This window comes from Anabrus simplex, chromosome 1, assembly GCF_040414725.1.
Source record: "Anabrus simplex isolate iqAnaSimp1 chromosome 1, ASM4041472v1, whole genome shotgun sequence".
Classification (NCBI taxonomy): domain Eukaryota; kingdom Metazoa; phylum Arthropoda; class Insecta; order Orthoptera; family Tettigoniidae; genus Anabrus; species Anabrus simplex.
Window position 1 is genome coordinate 94,055,575 of NC_090265.1, and position 19,014 is coordinate 94,074,588.

A 19,014-nucleotide genomic window follows, 5' to 3' on the forward strand; every position below is an offset into this window, starting at 1 on the left:
ATCCTTAACCTCGGCACTTGATGGCCGCCTTTGCCCCCAGGAATTAACCTGGTACTCATTTTTGGTGTAGGGTGAGTGAACCTCAGGACCATGTGCACCTCTGGAAATCTCTTTTCTTAAATTTTACGACTTCCTGACGGGGATTCAAACCCATGTCCTTCCAGGCGAACTGAGCACGCCTTTACCGCCTCGGCCAGGCAGCTCTTTAAGAATATAAAGAAAGTACATTAAAATAAGGTAAAAAATTACAATCTGAATGACAAATGAGTAGTGTAAAAATAAGTAAAAGCAATCACAAAGAAATGAATATGAAATCTGCAGAGAATAACTTTAAATACACCCTTACATATAGCGTAACATCATTACAATGTAGACACTTCAAAATTCACCCAACATGTACAAGATATTTCATTATGAATAGTGGCCCATAACAATAAGTTACAATACAATAACATATAAATTCACACACAACTGAAATATTTACAATGCCTCAGCACTTACGATTTGAGGGGTATAATGACACTATTAGCTTAACATGTAACAATAACACCATCACATATCAATTCACATACATTAAATGTAAATATATATGAAGAATGATGTGGTCTCTGAATTCTCAATTATGCAGAAACACATGATATGATCATTACCTATATGTAGTTCAAAATTGTGATTCAAATTTTAACAGGAGAAAAATGTCATATTTTCAATATCAATGACACTGAATGCCTGTCCACATTGCTACAGCTTACTGGTGAGTCTGGCAATGGACTGTAGGTGATCTGTTCCCCTGATATTCCCTGCATAGCATGGAAACTTTTTGCTGCCCCTCCTTGTACTAACCACTAAACAGCACAAAGCTTTACTTTTCTTGCATTATGTGCCTAAATAATCTTCCTGCATTACTCAGATAGGACAATTATTTAAAATTCCATTTAATACATACCTAAAATTAAGATTGTGTGCCAGAATGTTCATGATTTCAAAGACTAGTCCTTTGAATTCTAGAAGATCTTCTGATGCATTGTATTTGATTATCTGCCATGGTGGATTCTAGAAATAGGTAAACAAATAAAGAAACCAAGATCATTAGCGAATGGTCTCTAACTAAGCCACAGCCAACTTCCACATGAAAAAACTGGTCTGCACTAAAGATAACTGAATTCACATCAATTATAATGCCCACTTGCCTTTAGAGGATGCACTTATCAAATAAAACATAAAATATGATTACCGGTGTAATATAACATATATACAGACTTAATTACCTATATTACAAAATTAAACAACATATTTTTTTTAAGACTTTGCTGATCTCACACATGAAATGCTGAGAGAATATCTTTAGCTGGGAGCATTATTATAACTTTCAAGAGTGTTGGTGGTGGTGATTACTGTTTTAATAAGAAGTACAACTGGGCAACCAACCTTCATTAACACGAATCAGAAGGCAAATGTGGAAGAGGTCTAAAACTTCAAAAAATGAAGGTATCAACCTAAGGAAGGCAAGGGCCATGAAGGGCATGAAAATGCCAGACTCCCTAGGCCTTGACACCTAAAACCATCGGAAAAGAACAAGAGTTGAATGAGTTATTAGGAAAGATGAAAGTGAGAAGTCTGACACAGCTAAGTGAAAGCAATTCGAGACTCAGCTAGGGGAACTGTGATCACCAATTCACGCTCAAAATTTGGGAGCCCCTGGTCAACGTTCAAGAAAGCAGACTGAAGTAAACATCTCTCTTCTTCTTTTGCTATAGCTTTTCCTACACCTGTGGGGTCACGAGTGCTAACTACGTCGCACATGTGGATTTGCCCCTATTTTACGGCCAGATACCCTTCCTGACGCCAACCCTATATGGAGGGATGTAATCACTATTACGTGTTTCTGTGGTGGTTGGTAGTGTAATGTGTTGTCTGAATATGGTGAAGAGAGTGTTGGGACAGACACATACACCCAGTCCCTGAGCTAGAAGAATTAATCAGAAGTGATTAAAATCCCCGACTGGGCCAGGAATCGAACCCGGTACCCTCTGAACCGAAGGCCAGTACACTGATCATTCAGCCAACGAGTCGGATAATGAAGTAAATATTGCTATGTGTAACAATTTTTTTTTTTAATATTACAAGTGTAAAAATATACCCTAACCTATAATACATGAGCTATATACAACATGATTAAAATACATTACCTTGCCTACACCACATGAAAAAATTGTTTCAGTTACACACACAGAAAAAATATCTGACTTGCATCAGTCTTAACATAATGAAGAGGAGCAAACAAGTGACAGCTCAAATCACAGAAAGATAAGAATATGGATAAGAGCACATAATATGATGAACACAAAATCAGGCCAGGACCCTAACTAGAGTATGGTTCCAGTGTATGGGACCCTCATCAGGATTACCTGATTCAAGAACTGGAAAAATCCAAAGAAAAGCTGCTCAATTTGTTCTGGGTGATTTCCGACAAAAGAGTAGCGTTACACAAATGTTGCAAAGTTTGGGTTGGGAAGAACTGAGAGAAAGAAGGAGAGCTGCTCAACTAAGTGGTATGTTCAAAATTCCCATAGAGGGAATTAGATATTTTTCACCAATAGAGCATGTCAAAAATGTCAAACATCAAAAACACCCCAGCATCAGTGGGTAGGGTCTAACACATCCCACTCTGATGAGTCTAGTGTCAGACCTAAGACAAAACGCTGGTTAATAGAGCAAATGCCTGATAAGCCTTACATCTGATATGTTTTTGACATAAAAGGTATGTTCCGAGCTGTCAGCGGAGAGATGGCGTGGAGTGACATTAGTAGATGAATAATTTTGAGTGGCGTTTATAAAAGTAGGAAAGATCACAATATGAAGATAAAGTTGTAATTCAAGAGGACAAATTGGGGCAAATATTCATTTATAGGAAGGGGAGTTAGGGATTGGAATAACTTACCAAGGGAGATGTTCAATAAATTTCCAATTTCTTTGAAATCATTTAGGAAAAGGCTATGAAAACAACAGATAGGGAATCTGCCACCTGGCCGACTGCCCTAAATGCAGATCAGGATTGATTGATTGATTGATTGATTGATTGATTGATTGATTGATTGATTGATTGATTGATTGATTGATTGATTGATTGATTGATTGATTGATTGATTGATTGATTGATTGATTGATTGATTGATTGATTGATTGATTGATTGATTGATTGATTGATTGATTGATTGAAAGAGAGAACAACAGAAGAGGCTACAAGGACAAATATGAAAACACACCCAGACAAGAGCAATATCACTGGGTCTCGACTCACTACTGTATCTACACATAGATGGGCTCACTCATCATCAGTCCCAGTTCTTCCACATCCATTTCTTTTCACCCCTAACAAGCTCGTTCCTGCTTCTCAGCTTTATCTGGAGGGTGGTCTAATACACTTATTAAGTGGCCATACAACGGATGTGCGACTGAAGAGAAAGTAAGATGAATGCAAGAAAAGGGAAAAGATAAGTGCAGTTGGTAAAAGGTTAGAAATGTAGGACAAACACACAGCCCCAAGTAAGACAGAGATCCACATGAAAATGAAATCTGAAATTAAAATTCCTTTAAATTCTGTTGCAGAATAATTGAGTCCCCTAATTGTCCCCACCCTTCCACAACCATGGTACTTGCTTGTACCTCTCCAGAGTCATTATATAAAGAAATTAATCAGGTAATCAATGGTGCTGGAGAATATAGTAAAATCTAGAGAAGAAAAACTTAAAGAAAACCAGAAGACCATCATTACGAACTGTAAGTAATTGAAGTTCTGCTATTCCAGTCAAGTGTAACATTTTAATTAGTGCTGTCTTCCTGTACAGTACTATTTATGTATTTTATTTATTTATATTATGTATTTTATTTATTTATTTTTATTAACTCTACAATTATTTAAATATGTCTAGGAAACAATGCCAACAATGGCCGTTATCATTCTATCCTCCACTAACAAAGGCTGGAGCCAAAAATTTTGGACCGATGTTTTCTTTCATGTGTACTCTATCCACATGGTCTTACATGGTCCTGCTAGCTTTCTTACCTCAACAAATACTTTGTATTTAAGTTATGCTAGAATGTAATATATCTTCAAATTTGTTTCATATTTATTTCATTGTAAGATTATTTTAAAATACCTATTTTTTGAGCATTTTTCTTGGAAAATTTGTGTGTGGGAAATCTTGTTCATATATTTATTTTAAAGTTCAGTAACAGTATAGTATACATTACATGAAAGGAAGCAATGGGCAAGGTCCGTCCTCGGAAAGCATGTCTAACATGTGGAAATAATGTGTCATTGAAGTCTGGACCTGTAGATGGAGTCCAAGTTGCCACTCTTTGCAGGACAGCATGGTCTTGTAAACCCCAGGTCTCTGCTGCTTGCAGTTGCCAGTGTATACAATTGTCACAGCGACCAAACTTCTTCAGGTACTTCTGCAATGCATTTGATAGGTATTGTTTAGTAAAATAACTTTGAAACTGGTGTAAAATTTTAAGAAACATCTTAAGTGTTGCTTCAATAATAAATTTAACTTGAAACCATTTCATATCTTGACTTTTATCATTATGACAAATACTATATCGGATATCATATATTAATTTTCCTCCTTAAACCTGTAAAATTTCTATGTTTATGCAAAAATACATCGTCTAAGTGTTTTTATAGGTTTTCAAATTCCCAATCAGTAAGTTTACATTCTCATTACCTCTAAAAAGTATTTAAAGCTTTTATTTTCAGTGCAACATTTTGGCTGATATCCCATTGTTAATAATGTTGCGGGTTGTGAGGTGAAACACGATGCCCGTTAATCTAAAGTGCGGGTTTATTGTACACAAGAGTAGAATAAGATTAACACAGAGAATACATTTCAACAGGTCAAGTGAGCAGCGCAAATTGAACTGTACAAATATGGCTGCACATAGTCAAGGACAAAACACTGAATAACACCAGAAGGCAGCACTAGAGGGCAGCTCAATTTGAATCATACATAATACCTATGTTGTATGTCCTTTAATATTTGTGATTATACTATTGTCCTTCCAACCTATTCAGTCTAAAACAAGTAACACAAGGATCAGAACACTACAGCATTTCAGCATGGGTCTACATAGTCATGAAGAAAAGCAGAGTCCAAAATGTACTGTACCTATACTTGAAAAAGAAACTTTTTATTCTTGATTTGGTTTAAGAGGCATTAACTCTGATGTCAAGCCATTGCTGAAAAGTAAGGGAAAACTTCTTTAAAGAAGGTGACAGATAAAACAGTCAAATGATTCCAGGTTACTTAGGAATTTTGTATTACCGGTAACTATATTGATTAAAAAGAAGTTGGGTAATACAGAAACATTTGGTTTCAAAATACTATAATTTGAGAGACATCAAGAAGACATTCAGCAAATATTAGTATCTTTTCATTTATAATCATGTTGTACCGGTATGATTACTATTTAATATTCCCACACATTAATAATGTTATTGGCTTTACGTCCCACTAACTACTTTTACGGTTTTTGGAGATGCTGAGGTGCTAGAATTAAGTCATGTAGGAGTTCCTTTACGTGCCAGTAAATCTACCAACATGAGGCTTGATGTATTTGAGTACCTTCAAATACCACCAGACTGAGCCAGGATCGAACTTGCCAAGTCGGGGTCAAAAAGCCAGTGCCTCAACTGTCTGAGCCACTCAGCCCAGCTGTTCCTACATAAGAATATCTTTGATTTAATGTTGTTAGGGGCTTGTCTCCTGTACTTTAAGCAGCAGAATGAAATCCTGGCACAGTCAGTTGGTATTTAAGGCTACTCAAATGTGACAGACCCATGTCAGTAGGTTCACAACTATGTTAAAGAACCTCTTTTCAAAGGAAAAATTATAGCATTCCAGCACCTCCTAAAATTGGTAGTAACTGAAGGAACATTAAATACTGTATATTATATTATCATTACTATTCTGCAATACAATTTGAGTCTCCTGCTTCTTATTTGGTATTTTAGGCCTCATGTATTTTATAGACAAATACAAATATCAGGCCCTGTTGGTGTATATGTGATAATATAGACTGTTTCTAACTGTGAGGTTCTTCAGGCTGTCAAAACTAATTGAGTATAACACAAATTTAGATAATACCTTAAAAACAAAATACAAAACAAAATCTGTTTTGTTTAAACTGTATGTTATTTTGTGGTGAAGGATTGTGGTCAACAACTGGGTGTAAGGATCTGAAACATTTAAGTGAACGAATTAAAACACATGAGGAAAGTGTACTGCACTTAGAAAATGCCTGTAAATACAAAATATTTAGTACTGTTAACATTGGTGCACAAATTGACTCTGCATATAAAATTTCAATCCAGAAACATAACGAAGTAGTCACAAAAAATAGACACATACTAAACAGAGTAGTAGAGCACTTAAAATTTGTGGAACTCATGAGTTAGCACTGAAATGAAATACAGGACTCAGCAAACTGTGGTCATTTCTTAGATTTGTTATATCTTCTTGGTAATCTCGATAGTGTGTTAGATGACCATCTGAACAGCACTCCTACATCAGATTCTAAATATACACCACACATCATACAAAATAAACTACTAGATTGGATGTATCAAGTGTACATTGAAGACTTGGTCAAAGATATCAACGTTGCAACTTTTGTTTCTGTGCAGGCAGATGAAGCAACAGACATTACTTCCCAAAGTCAATTTGTTATCATATTGCAGTGCATTAAGGTCAATAAATCTGTTGAAAGATATCTTTCCTTTGAAAATGTTACTGATAGGACAGCCTATGGTCTCAGCGAGGTTCGGAAAAAAATGGCTTGGACCTTTCAATGTTGAGGAAAAGCTCATAACTGAGGCCTTTGATGGATCCACGGTGATGCAAAGGAGTAAGGGATGTGTTCAGACTCTGATGCAGAATTCTTTTCTCTATACCAGCCAAGTTCACTGTTACCCTCATCAACTAAATTTGGTAATATGAAATGCTTGTAGCAAGAACGGAAAAAATCCGTTAGGTTGCTCTTCGCAAACATTACAGGATTCACGACGTTTTTCTCCTCATTGCCTAAGAGAAGGTGATGATGTATTGAGATCAGTTTGCAATAAGCAGATTCCAACAGTTTCTTCAACAAGATGGAACTTTCAGTCTCAGTTTCTGAGTAGTGTTCATGAAAATAAATCACATTTATTGGAATGTTTTGAGAAGATTGAGAACAAAAATGGTTGGGATGATGTAACAATAAGGGGGTTTTTGGTTTGAAAAATTCTTATTAATTCAGACTTTTTTCCTGAAATTCTTCTTTGAGTTGATGAAATTTGTTGATATAGCATGAATCAGATGCAGAGTGCCAATTCAGTTACCATATCCCATGCATTACGTTTTGAATCAGCTGTTTCTGAAACAAGAGAGAATACTGAAAAGTATCAGGTATATGAAGCTGAATGTGCTACACCAACAACATAAAGATCTAAATAGAGCTCTGGTGTAAATCTGAATGTAGATGCCAAAGAAGTGTGTGATCAACCAACTGAAAGACCAATTCCAAGAGTTTCACATATTTAGTAGTTTTGAAATTATTGATCAAAAAAGTTTGCTACATTCAGAGAAATTTTCCAAATGAATTTAGTCAATGCTTTTTCATTGAGTTACAGTCCATTTATTTCCCAAGAGAAATTGAGAAATGAACTTTCAGTAATTTATCACAATGATACATTTAAAGATATTCCTTCAGTCTGTGATTTGTTCACATTCTTCATGAAACATTCTTTAAAGAGAATCATTCTCTGAGGTTCACAAAACTCTACAAATTGCACTTACTACTTCAGTTTTAACAGCGGAAGCAGAGAAAGTTTTAGCACATGAAAAAGAGTCACGAATTACCTTAGGAATAGCATGGTTCAAAACTGACTGAATTCACTCACTGTTTGTTCAGTTCATAAGAAGGAAATTGGTGAAATTCCCAATTTCAACAACAGAGTCATTGAAATGTTTGCCAGTTAGAAGAATAGGCATGCTCAATTGCTGTATAAGTAATATGCCATTTGGCGAGTTCAATTCTATTTCTTTATTAATAATTATCTAGTGTATGTATTTAATGTAGGCCGATATATTTTGCTACATGTACTGCCTTTGGGAGCTTTTGTGGTACAGTATTGCACCCACTCAAAGCCTGAGTCCCAACCAGCATTTATCTCAGGGGTGTTACAGTTCGAATCTAACACAAATAATAAACAACAGCAAAAAAAAATATGAAGATAGGGAATCTCCAATTAAATATATGGGCACTGTCTAATTGGTACATTTTTTTATGCTTGTTGCTTTACGCCGCACCGACACAGATAGGTCTTATGGCGATGATGGGATAGGAAAGGCCTAGGAGTTGGAAGGAAGTGGCCTTGGCCTTAATTAAGATACAGCCCCAGAATTTGCCAGGTGTGAAAATGGGAAACCACGGAAAAGCATCTTCAGGGCTGCCGACAGTGGGATACGAACCCACTATCTCCCGGATGCAAGCTCACAGCCGCGCGCTCCTAACCGCATAGCCAACTTGCCCAGACTAATCAGTACTACATGGTTGAACGGGGCATTCAAATTATTAACTTTAAGGCTCATCATAAAACAAATAAAATTGCATTAACCCTCAAACACACATGTATGGGGTGGAATCAACCCCAGGCCATTTTATTTCCTTGTGAAATGTACAAAGAATTTTTCTGCGCTCTCTTCGTCCTTTTACCTCCCCAGGTGGTTCTCTACCATGTTTTCATTCAATATCAACCAGTTCCTGTGAGACAGTCGAACAGTGCACATCGTAAATGATTGACTAGGATGGATTCCACCCCACGCGTGTGTTTGTGTTCGTGAAAGTAGCAGTCACTCCACAATATCAACACTCATGAAGAGCAAAGAAAGGTGGATGAACTAGCTCCCATAAGAGATGATTTTGAAATGATCGTCAAGAATTTTCAGAATGGATTCTCCCCTTCAGAATATGTAACGTGTGATAAAAAGTTAGAAACCTTTCAAGGAAAATTTTGATTCTGGCAGTACATAAAGAGTAAGCCTGCAAGATATGGTATCAAGATTTTTGGACTGGTGGTTCTACACTTGTAATATAGAAGTGTATATTGGCATACAGCCAGAAGGACCATATCGTGTATCAAATTCTGCAGCTGATGTAGTGAAATGGTTAATTTCCCCAATCAATGGCAGTGGACAGAGCATATTTTTAGACAACTGGTTTATGAGTGTTCCTCTTGCTAAGGACTTGCTGAAGGAACACAGTCTCTCTTGCACTGGAACTATACGCCTCAATAAGTGGGAACTTCCAAGGGAACTAACAGAGAAAAAGCACAAGGAAAAATATTCAAGCCGCTTTGTGTTTTCTAAGGACATGTCCATTCCTTCTTATGTTCCAAAGCCAGGAAAAGTAGTTGTGGTTGTCTCGACAATACATCACGATGACAAAATCGATCTTGAAACTGTGTTCAACAGAAACCTTTCATGATCACTGATTAAAATTTAAATAAGGGCAGTACTGATGTCATTGACAAGCTCAGTGGAACATATACTGTATCTAGAAAGCGTAAATGTTGGCCACTTACAGATTTTTTTGGAATGCTGAATGTTGCAGCCAGAAATGCTTTTATTATTTACAGGAACAATCCTGGACTGGAGAAGATTGTTTCTCAAAGAATTAAGTGTGCAGCTCACGAAAGCACATATAGCATCTCAGGCTACTATACAGATCCTACCTGTTCATCTGAAGGCAGCGGTGAAGAGCATCAGTGCTACTGAATTTGAACCCTCCCCAAGAAACAACTGAGAACTTCCAATCACTGTGAAGTTTGCCCTCAGAAAAGGATAGGAAAGCTCGAACATCATGCTGCAGTTGCAACAAGCTTTTCTGCATGGAGCACAGAATCATGTACTGTGAAGTGTGCGCTCCTGAGTGAAAGACAAAACACCCCCTCACCGCTTTTTAAAGGACAGGACATTTAAGAACTCTGTTGTTGATTGTTAAGATATATGAATTGTCATTTAAAATTCAATAGTTAACGAATATGTATTTTTGGTACATTTCTTCCATGAGAAACTTTCTTTCTTATTTCGAGTTAACTATTTCCTTTGCGAAGTTCAGCCTCCGTGATTTCAGATTTTTTCAAATAAACATACATCTAAAGTGTATTACTTTTTTCTTTTATTATTCTGTTCACCATATTTACTATTGGTCCATAGCTAAGCGGGAGTTTGAAATCTTACGTTTTTCCTTAAAATACCAACTGCCACTTTCACACCCGTTTCCAGCCCTGGACTTTCCCTGATGTCATTTCCAAGAATTTTGCTCGCCGTAATTTCCTTCTAAATATCACTTGGTCCTCAGGCTCGGGATTTTCCATTGACTCGGAAATAACCATCCCCTTCTCATTCCAACTTGGCAATTAATTCTGGGAATACTAATTTTGCTGGCCATTGTGTTTCATAACCTCTAGTGGAGACAGAAGTCAGTGTAGGTTTCACAATACCTTCCAAACTGGCCAGTAGGCCTACAATATATAAGATATTCTGGTTTAGCGAATATCAAATATATTCCTTAATAAATAATTATAATTGAATGACGCCCCACCAGGGTACAGTATAGTGTAGTATAGTGCAGTACAGTATAGAAGCCCATGTTTCAAAAATGCCTGTCTCAATCCCATATTCATGATCAAAAACTTTATATCGGGCCCCACTGATGATCTTTCATGGCTCCACAGGAAAATGTACAGTAAATACATATCTTTTTATCTGTAGTCTTTGGGGGATATGTAGCATTCTTCAGACAGTTGAAGATGATTGTTGACTTGTATGGTGGAACTCCATCATATTAAAACTAGAGCACATCCTCTGACAACAGTGGTGGATGGTTGTGGAGAAAATGTCGATGGTAGGCTACTGTCACTTGGTCCCCAAAGGAATGTGAGCCTATTAGATAATTACTGGTATCCAGTACAGCACTTCATATATAGTGTAGTCCACAAGCACTGCAAACCCATGAAGATATGCAAAACACCTAATGCGGTTAGTCCTTAACCCTGTGCTGGGCATGAAGGCCAGTGGTATTTAAATGGTTTCTGAATCCTGGCATATCTTTTGAAACATAAATCTTCAATCTGCATACAAACACCATAGTTCAAATAACCCCAGTCTTTTTAAAACAAAATTTCAAAGTATTAGGAAATATATATATTTTCAAACCTGATTAGTAGGTTTTCAGCTGGTCATGCTTGATTGTCCTCAAAATGAAAGAATTTTGGTATCTTTCAGAAATGCCGTAAAGACATTTTTGTCCATAACATGGCATTTTAAAGAAGGCACTAGTGGACCAATATTTTTCATTATCGAGCATTTGTCCACTCTTGTCATAAATACAATTCCCTTGTATGTCACATTTCAACTAGTGTAACATGTAACATTCCAGCAGTTGCAACTTTGTGAGTGAGGAGGCAACCCGTGTGTACTCGAAACTGATATGGATGGCGATTTGTTTCTATCATGATTAAATTCACTTAAATCATCAGCCAGGAAAATTTTGAGAAAAGAGAATAAGTCATTTTTTGTGAGTATTATCCATTTTTATTCTAGAATTGCCCAATGTGGGCTACTGTTGGTAAAATACTGTCCATACAGCTGACATTTTGAGGTATGTTTGCTGTTTTGTGGAGCAGGGCTAAAGGGGGAGTGGTCCATTATGGCCCTGCGCCTGTGACGTCAATGCGCAGGAGCCTCGCTACCCACTGTATAATCAACCTGACATGGAGGAGGGCTAGCACACATTGGTCAAACCCTGCTATAGTGACTGTCATTGGCTGCTACATTGCTAGAGTCCTTGAGGGGTACAGAAACGAGGTCCGCTGACCAAGAACCTTCCATATCTGGAGCTTTCCATGGAGTTTGACTAGCCTATCTATCGTATTTCAAAAGGCCGGTCCACTTATATAAAGGTAGTGGATGAGCTGGGTTCAGTTCAGTGTGAGTTCAGCCAATGAGTGAAGGAGAGCAATGAGTGCTACAGTCATGGGTTCAGTATGAGTGAGTTACAGTGTAATATAATTTGCAAATAGCCTTATCTTTGATTCCAGTTCTTTGCTCATATCTTTTTTATATATATATATATATATATAAGAAAACATAAAGGTCCAATAATACTCCCCTGTTGGGAAGTGCCCCCCACTCTTTTTCATAAAAGTATCAGATAATACTTTACCTACTCTAATTCTCTATTTTCATTGTCTAGAAATTTAGCCACTCATTCAACCATTTGTTTGTCTAGACAAATATCCATCATTTTCATCAGTAACAATGATGCTATATATAATCTGACACAAATTGACATTTTCAGTTCCAAATAATTCATTCTTCAAAATGAAGTAGGTGTGTACCCATACCATATGCACAGTAATACATAGTGAAAACAAATGTGCTGTCTGGGTCTTGATCCTGCTTGGCACTTTAGTTAGGGTGAGGCCAAGTCACCAGTAAGAAGTTTACAGTCTATATGATATCTGTTCAAAGGCTTAATGTATGCTTTCTGTTATAATCTAAGTGTGACATTTACAGCTGTGGTAGTTTCATGCATTCATTACAGTTTCTATCATTGAATTACCATTGGCGCTAATGATTCTGTCTATACTGTCGATCTCAAACCCAACCATAGCCAGGGAAATGAACTGCCACATCAATAGACCATGCTACAAATCAAATGCCGTATTGGAGTTTCTAGAAGAGGAAGGGGTAACTATTGTAAATAACATAGAAGAGATGACATACATTTGTCATTATGGAGCAAGTGCTAAAGATATTGTCTTCACAAGTAGGTAAGGTATTTAAGTGGTGAGACAGAATATTATACAGGATTTGGTACAGAAACAACTGCTGGCAAGGCCTGTCTTTAAATTGGCAAAGACAGACAGACTGCACATTTATGAAAACATACAAAAAAATCAATCCAGTTCTAATCGAAGAAACAAACATCACATCTTTCAAGGAGTTAAAAAGTACAGGAGACCTTGATGGGGCAACTGAGAAACTGGAGGTAATCATCAATGAGGCGAGAGCACCTATCTACATATCAACACAGAAAGCGAAACCACTGTTTAGTAAGGAGTACTGTTTGGCTCGAAAATTAGCACTAGATGCTCTATGTCATGTTTGATGGAATCTTTGTAAGGCCAATTTACAGAATTGACTATAAAAACAAGAGAAGATAATATAGGGATATAACAAAAGAAGCAAGGAAATTTTTCCAGGAAGATGAATAAAAGAAGGGGGAGAGAGGAATTAAAAAAGAGGCAGAACAGAATCTGTACAAAGTATTGAACTCCAGACAGCCCATGTTCCCACACAAAATACTGATGGAAACATGCATAGAACATCTGTCCTCAGTGTTACAAGTATGAGAAATTCACCCAGCCATGTGACCAGCTGTAATCATGACAAGACAGGGCTTCCAGAACTGTTTATGGACAGGGAAGTGATGACTGCAATAAAATCAAGTCGAATCAAATCTACAACAAACAATTAAAGACAGTCACACTCACATTGAGATTTGGCACAGTTAATCTCCTCATTGAATGTTCGCAACAGGGGAGGAAATCAATGGTGAAAATGATTAATAAAAGGAAACGAGACACAAACAACCCACCTACTATACTGTATACATCGTTCAAATTTTTTACCAAGGCCAGTATCTCAATGATTAGAAAGTAATTATGATCAGTGGAAAATAGTAAATAAAAATGTAAACAGACTGTGGGGTGGGTTTAAAGCAAATATTGAGGAATGTGAAAACAGGTAGGCCTATGTACCTTTGAAGGTGGTAAGGAACGGTACCCACTATATTACAACAGAGAGGTAAAGGGACTAAGAAGGTGGTGCAGACTGGAAAGAAATAGTTGTTGAAATAAGGAGAAATAGAAGGAAAATATTGGGAAATTGAATCTAGCAAAGAAGGCAGCTAAGGATAATATGATGGCAAGCATAATTAGCAGTCATACAAATTTTAGTAAATAATAGAAGGGTATGTATAGGTACTTTAAGGCAGAAACAGATTCCAAGAAGGACATTGCAGTAATCACTAATGAACAAAGGGAGTGCGTATGCAAGGATCTACAGAAGCCAGAATTATTCAGCCAGCAGTATGTAAAGATTGTTGGTTAGAAGGAAAATCTCCAGATAGAAGAGGCGACTAGTACTAATAAAGTATTGAAATTTACCTATGATAACAAAGACATTTTCAAGAAAGGTGATAAGAAAGTTTTGAAGAACTACAGGGGAATTACTCTAATATCCCATGTTGCTAAGATAATAGAAAGGATACTGGAAAGTAGAATAAGGTTGAGGGTTGAGCATCAGATACAGGAAAATCCGTTTGGTTTCAGAAGTGGAAGGTCAACAATAGAGCCCATTTTCATTATGAGACAACTAATGGAAAAGCATTGGGAGTACGGGAATTATATGGTGATGACATTAGTTGACATTGAAAAGGCATTTGGCAGTGTCCCCAGGATGAAAGTTTGGGACAGTCTGGTGCAAAAAGGAATTGGACAGGGATTAATAAAAATGATCATGGCATTGTATAAGGAATGTTGTAGTTGCGTGCAAACACAAGTTGGCAGGACAAGTTGGTTCAAAATAACTAGTGGGCTGAGACAGGGAAGTGTTCTATCACCAATCCTGTTTACAATAGTAATGGATGACATCATGAGAACAGCAAAAGCAGCATATGGAGGATGAGAAATGAACATGATGTTATTTGCAGATGATATTGTGATTTGGGGAGAAGACGACAGGAAGGTTCAAGAACAGTTGAATGTGGTGAATGGGAAGATCGAAGAATGTGGATTGAAAATAAGTGTAGAAAAGAGTAAAACTCTTGTTATGACTAGAGGGGAGAAAGAAGGGAAAGGTCAGATTAGACTTGCAGACAAGTCCCTGGAAGTAGTGGAAACGTTTAAATACCTGGGGAGTGAATTAATGGAGAATGCTCGACTGGATGCTGAGATTAGTAAAAGGATTCAAGCTGGAAGTTGTTTCTATCATAGTGTAAGAAATATGTTACGGGACAAAGATGTGCCAATGGAAGCAAAGGATACTATGTACAAGATGTATTACGTGCCCATAACAACTTACGGAGCAGAAACTTGGACAGTGACAAAGAAGGATGAGAGTCGAATACAGGCAGCCGAAATGAAATTCTTGAGGAGTATGATACAGAAGAGTAGAAGAGACAAAATAAGGAATGAGAAAATCCGGGAAGAAATTGGAGTGAAAAAAATGAATGATAGAATAGAGAAGAGCCAACTAAAATGGTTTGGGCACATAAAGCGAATGAGCGACAAAAGAATGCCAAAAATGTGATGGAAATGCAAATCCAAGGAAGGAGAGGCCATGGACGACCACAATTGAGATGGAAGGATACCATCCAATGCAGCATTATAGAAAGGAATTTGGACTGGGACACAGTGTTGGAGGAGGAGTGGTGGAAAGACCGAAGAAAGTGGAAAGGAACCATATTTGCCCCTACCCAGCTACAGCTGGATAAAGGAAAAGGATGATGATGATGATGATGAACAAAGAGATTTACAAAAAAATACAAAAGTTGAAAACTAGAAAAGCAGCTGGAATTGATAAGATTTCTGGGGATATACTAAGACAATAGATTGGGATAGGTAATACCATATCTGAAATACTTATTTGATTACTGTATGAATAAAGGAACTATACCAAAAAAAATGGAGAGTTGCTATAGTAGCTCCTGTGTGTAAAGGAAAGGGTGATAAACAGAAAGCTCAAAATTACAGGCCAGTTGGTTTGACTTTTGTTACAGGTAAGCTTTGGGCAAGCATTATTTATGATTATATTAGGCATTATAAACACTAAAATGAGAACAATAATATACAGCACTTTTCCAATACTTATCAGTCCTTATATTTAGGATACAAACATTACAACTGGTGTTATAAGTTGGGACATGTCTCGCTTAACTGTCATAAGCATCCTCAGCCAAAATAAACCTTAGCCTAAAGTTTGGTCAGGGCCCCGAACCTAGTGACCTTAAAGTATATGGTTCCCTAAGATCCGACATATACATTAGAGACTAAAAATAGCCTTAAAATAGTGTGAAAACTTCTAACAATGTTCGATATGGCTAAGGGTAAAAACACTACAATCGTATTGACGGAGGTTAAAATATAAAACACAACAAAGAGCTGATAGTGAAGTAAATAAAATCATACAGGATATCATATTGTTAAAGAACATGAAAAGCTTAAACTTTAGATAATGATGTAGAAATGTGTTTTAGATCACTCCTAGTGGAGGTAAAGTTAGAATGTAAAGCTGTTAGAATGTTGAAGTTGTTAAAGTTGTAACGTGTAAGTGGCATGTTCTGAGCTGTCAGTGGAGAGGTGGTGTGGAATGACATTAGTAGACGAATAAGTTTGAGCAGTGTTTTTGAAACTTGGAAAGATCACAAAATGAAGACAAAGTTGGAAATCAAGAGGACAAATTGGGACAAATAATCTTTTATAGGAAAAGGAGTTAGGGATTAGAATAATTTACCAAAGGAGATGTTCAATAAATTTCCAAATTCTTTGCAATTATTTAAGAAAATACTAAGTAAAAAGATAGAAAATCTGCCACCTGGGCAACTGTCCTAAATGCAGATCAATGATTGATTGATTGATTGATTGATTGATTGATTGATTGATTGATTGATTGATTGATTGATTGATTGATTGATTGATTGATTGATTGATTGATTGATTGATTGATTGATTGATTGATTGATTGATTGATTGATTGATTGATTGATTGATTGATTGGTGTGCACATTTCAGGAGAATAATTCAGGTTCAGAAGAAGCAGATCCACAACACAGGCCATCAATTGTCTACAGTCAGAGTTGTTCCACCAGGTGGAAAACTACATATAGTCTCCAAGACAATAAAAGGCTTCTGATCCTATTAACAGAGAAATTCTAACTGGTAAGTTGGAACATCTAATAGGAGAAGACGAATGTCTAGTTAGGCTAATAAGGAGTGTACTTAGGAGGAAATGTGTGAAAACCTGTAACAATGTAACAAGATCATTTCCATACAACAGACAATAAGAATCCTTCAAAAGGACCCATTAAGCCCCATACATTTCACAATGGCCGCAACAAATATTGTCAGATCACTATTGGCGAATGTAAAGCTGTATATATATGCAGATGACATGGTGCTGTCCTTAAGCAGTCAAGAAGATCTTCTGTAAGTCTTCAACAGAATGAATGATTGAGGAGATGTAAATGAACTGCATCTCAACGAGGCTAAGGCAGTGATGGTGACTTTTCAAAAAGGAGACAAACTTGGAGTTGTTCACATTAAAGACAGACCCCTCTTGTCTGACTTTTCATGTATCTAAGGGTCATGTTACAAACACCGGGGAGCATCTTTACAATTTATGTCCATTGGAGAGTGAACACTGCTGAAAGATTGACGAATGACATACGAAGGTGGTTTAAAAAGTCCGTGCAAAGTCTGAGAGATGGCACCACCGGCGCATATCGAGGTCATATTTAGTTAGTAGCATCTCTTGAATGAACGCACACCAAGTTTCAGCCATATTGGCCTATTTCTTTGTGTTTGGCATTCGTGTGAATCAAGGAAGTCAAGTGATTTTCAAGAAATGGACGAAAAAGAATTTCGTGTGGTGATTAAGCATTACTTTATGAAAGGTAAAACGCCTCAGGAGACTAAAGAGAAGCTTGATAAACATTATGGTGACTCTGCACCTTCGATTAGAACAGTTTATAAGTGGTTTCAAAATTTTCGGACTGGCCATATGGGCACAAGTGACGCTGAAACTTCTGGATGGCCTGTGGAAGTTACGAATCCAGAAATCATTGAACAAATCCATGATATGATGATGGATAACAGAAGAGTTAAGGTGCGTGAGATTGATAGTACTGTGCGCATCTCGACTAAATGGGTACATAATATTTTGCATAAACCAAAAACGGAATCGTGTGAAGTGTTGCAAGGATGGTTTGCAGCTGTTCCAGAAGAATCCGGAGGACTTTAAGCATCGTTTTGTCACTGTGGATGAAACATGGATACATTACTATACTCCTGAGACCAAACAACAATCTAAACAATGGGTTACCAAGAGGGAATCTACACCAAAAAAGGCGAAGACCATTCCTTCGGCTGGAAAGTTTATGGCGACTGTCTTTTGAGATTCGCAAGGGATAATCCTCATCGACTATCCGGAAAAGGGTAAAACTATTACAGGTGCATATTATTCATCATTATTGGACCGTTTGAAAATCGAGCTGCAAGAAAAACACACGTGATCGGCCCACAAGAAAGTCCTTTTCCATCACGACAACGTACCAGAACACACCTCAGCAGTTGTGGTCACAAAATTGTGGAAATAGGATTCCAACTCGTTTCACATCCCCCCTATTCTCCAGACTTGGCTCCCTTGGACTACTATTTGTTTCCCAATTTGAAGAAATGGCTGACGGGACAAAGATTTTATTCAAACGAGGAGGTGATTGCAAACACTAATGAATATTTTGCAGACTTGGAAAAATCCTATTATTCGGAAGGGATCAACAAACTAGAACATTGTTGTACGAAGTGTATCAGCCTAAAAGGAGACTATGTCAAAAAATGAAAAATGTTTACCACAAACACGTGAGTAGTTTTTATTTTTTCATGGACTTTTCAAACGCCCCTCGTAAGGCATGTTCGAACTCCATCACTGGAAAGAGCAACCAGACTCTTTCACTTGAAAATTGCTCCAAAGACCTCATACAGGCTAGAGAACATAGGGCTGTATCTGATATGCGGACATTGTTCAGAGCTAGAGAAGGTTAAGTCGACGTTCCTAAAAAGAGTTCCTTGTTGGTCTTCATGACTAGCCTATGCCTTAACGAGACAGCTCCCTTCCATGGAGGAAT

At 37.2% G+C, this 19,014-nt stretch overlaps 1 protein-coding gene across 1 annotated transcript in view; it reads right to left on the bottom strand.

The window, feature by feature from the left end:
- The window catches only part of Ir93a (Ionotropic receptor 93a), a 177,033-nt gene that overhangs the window by 94,151 nt on the left and 63,868 nt on the right, over positions 1-19,014 (bottom strand). The window contains exons 9-10 of the mRNA XM_067135809.2: positions 4,255-4,458; positions 947-1,053 (exon numbers count right to left, since the gene is read on the bottom strand). Of these exons, the coding sequence (XP_066991910.2) occupies positions 947-1,053; positions 4,255-4,458 (311 nt within the window). The remainder of the gene's footprint in view (positions 1-946; positions 1,054-4,254; positions 4,459-19,014) is intronic.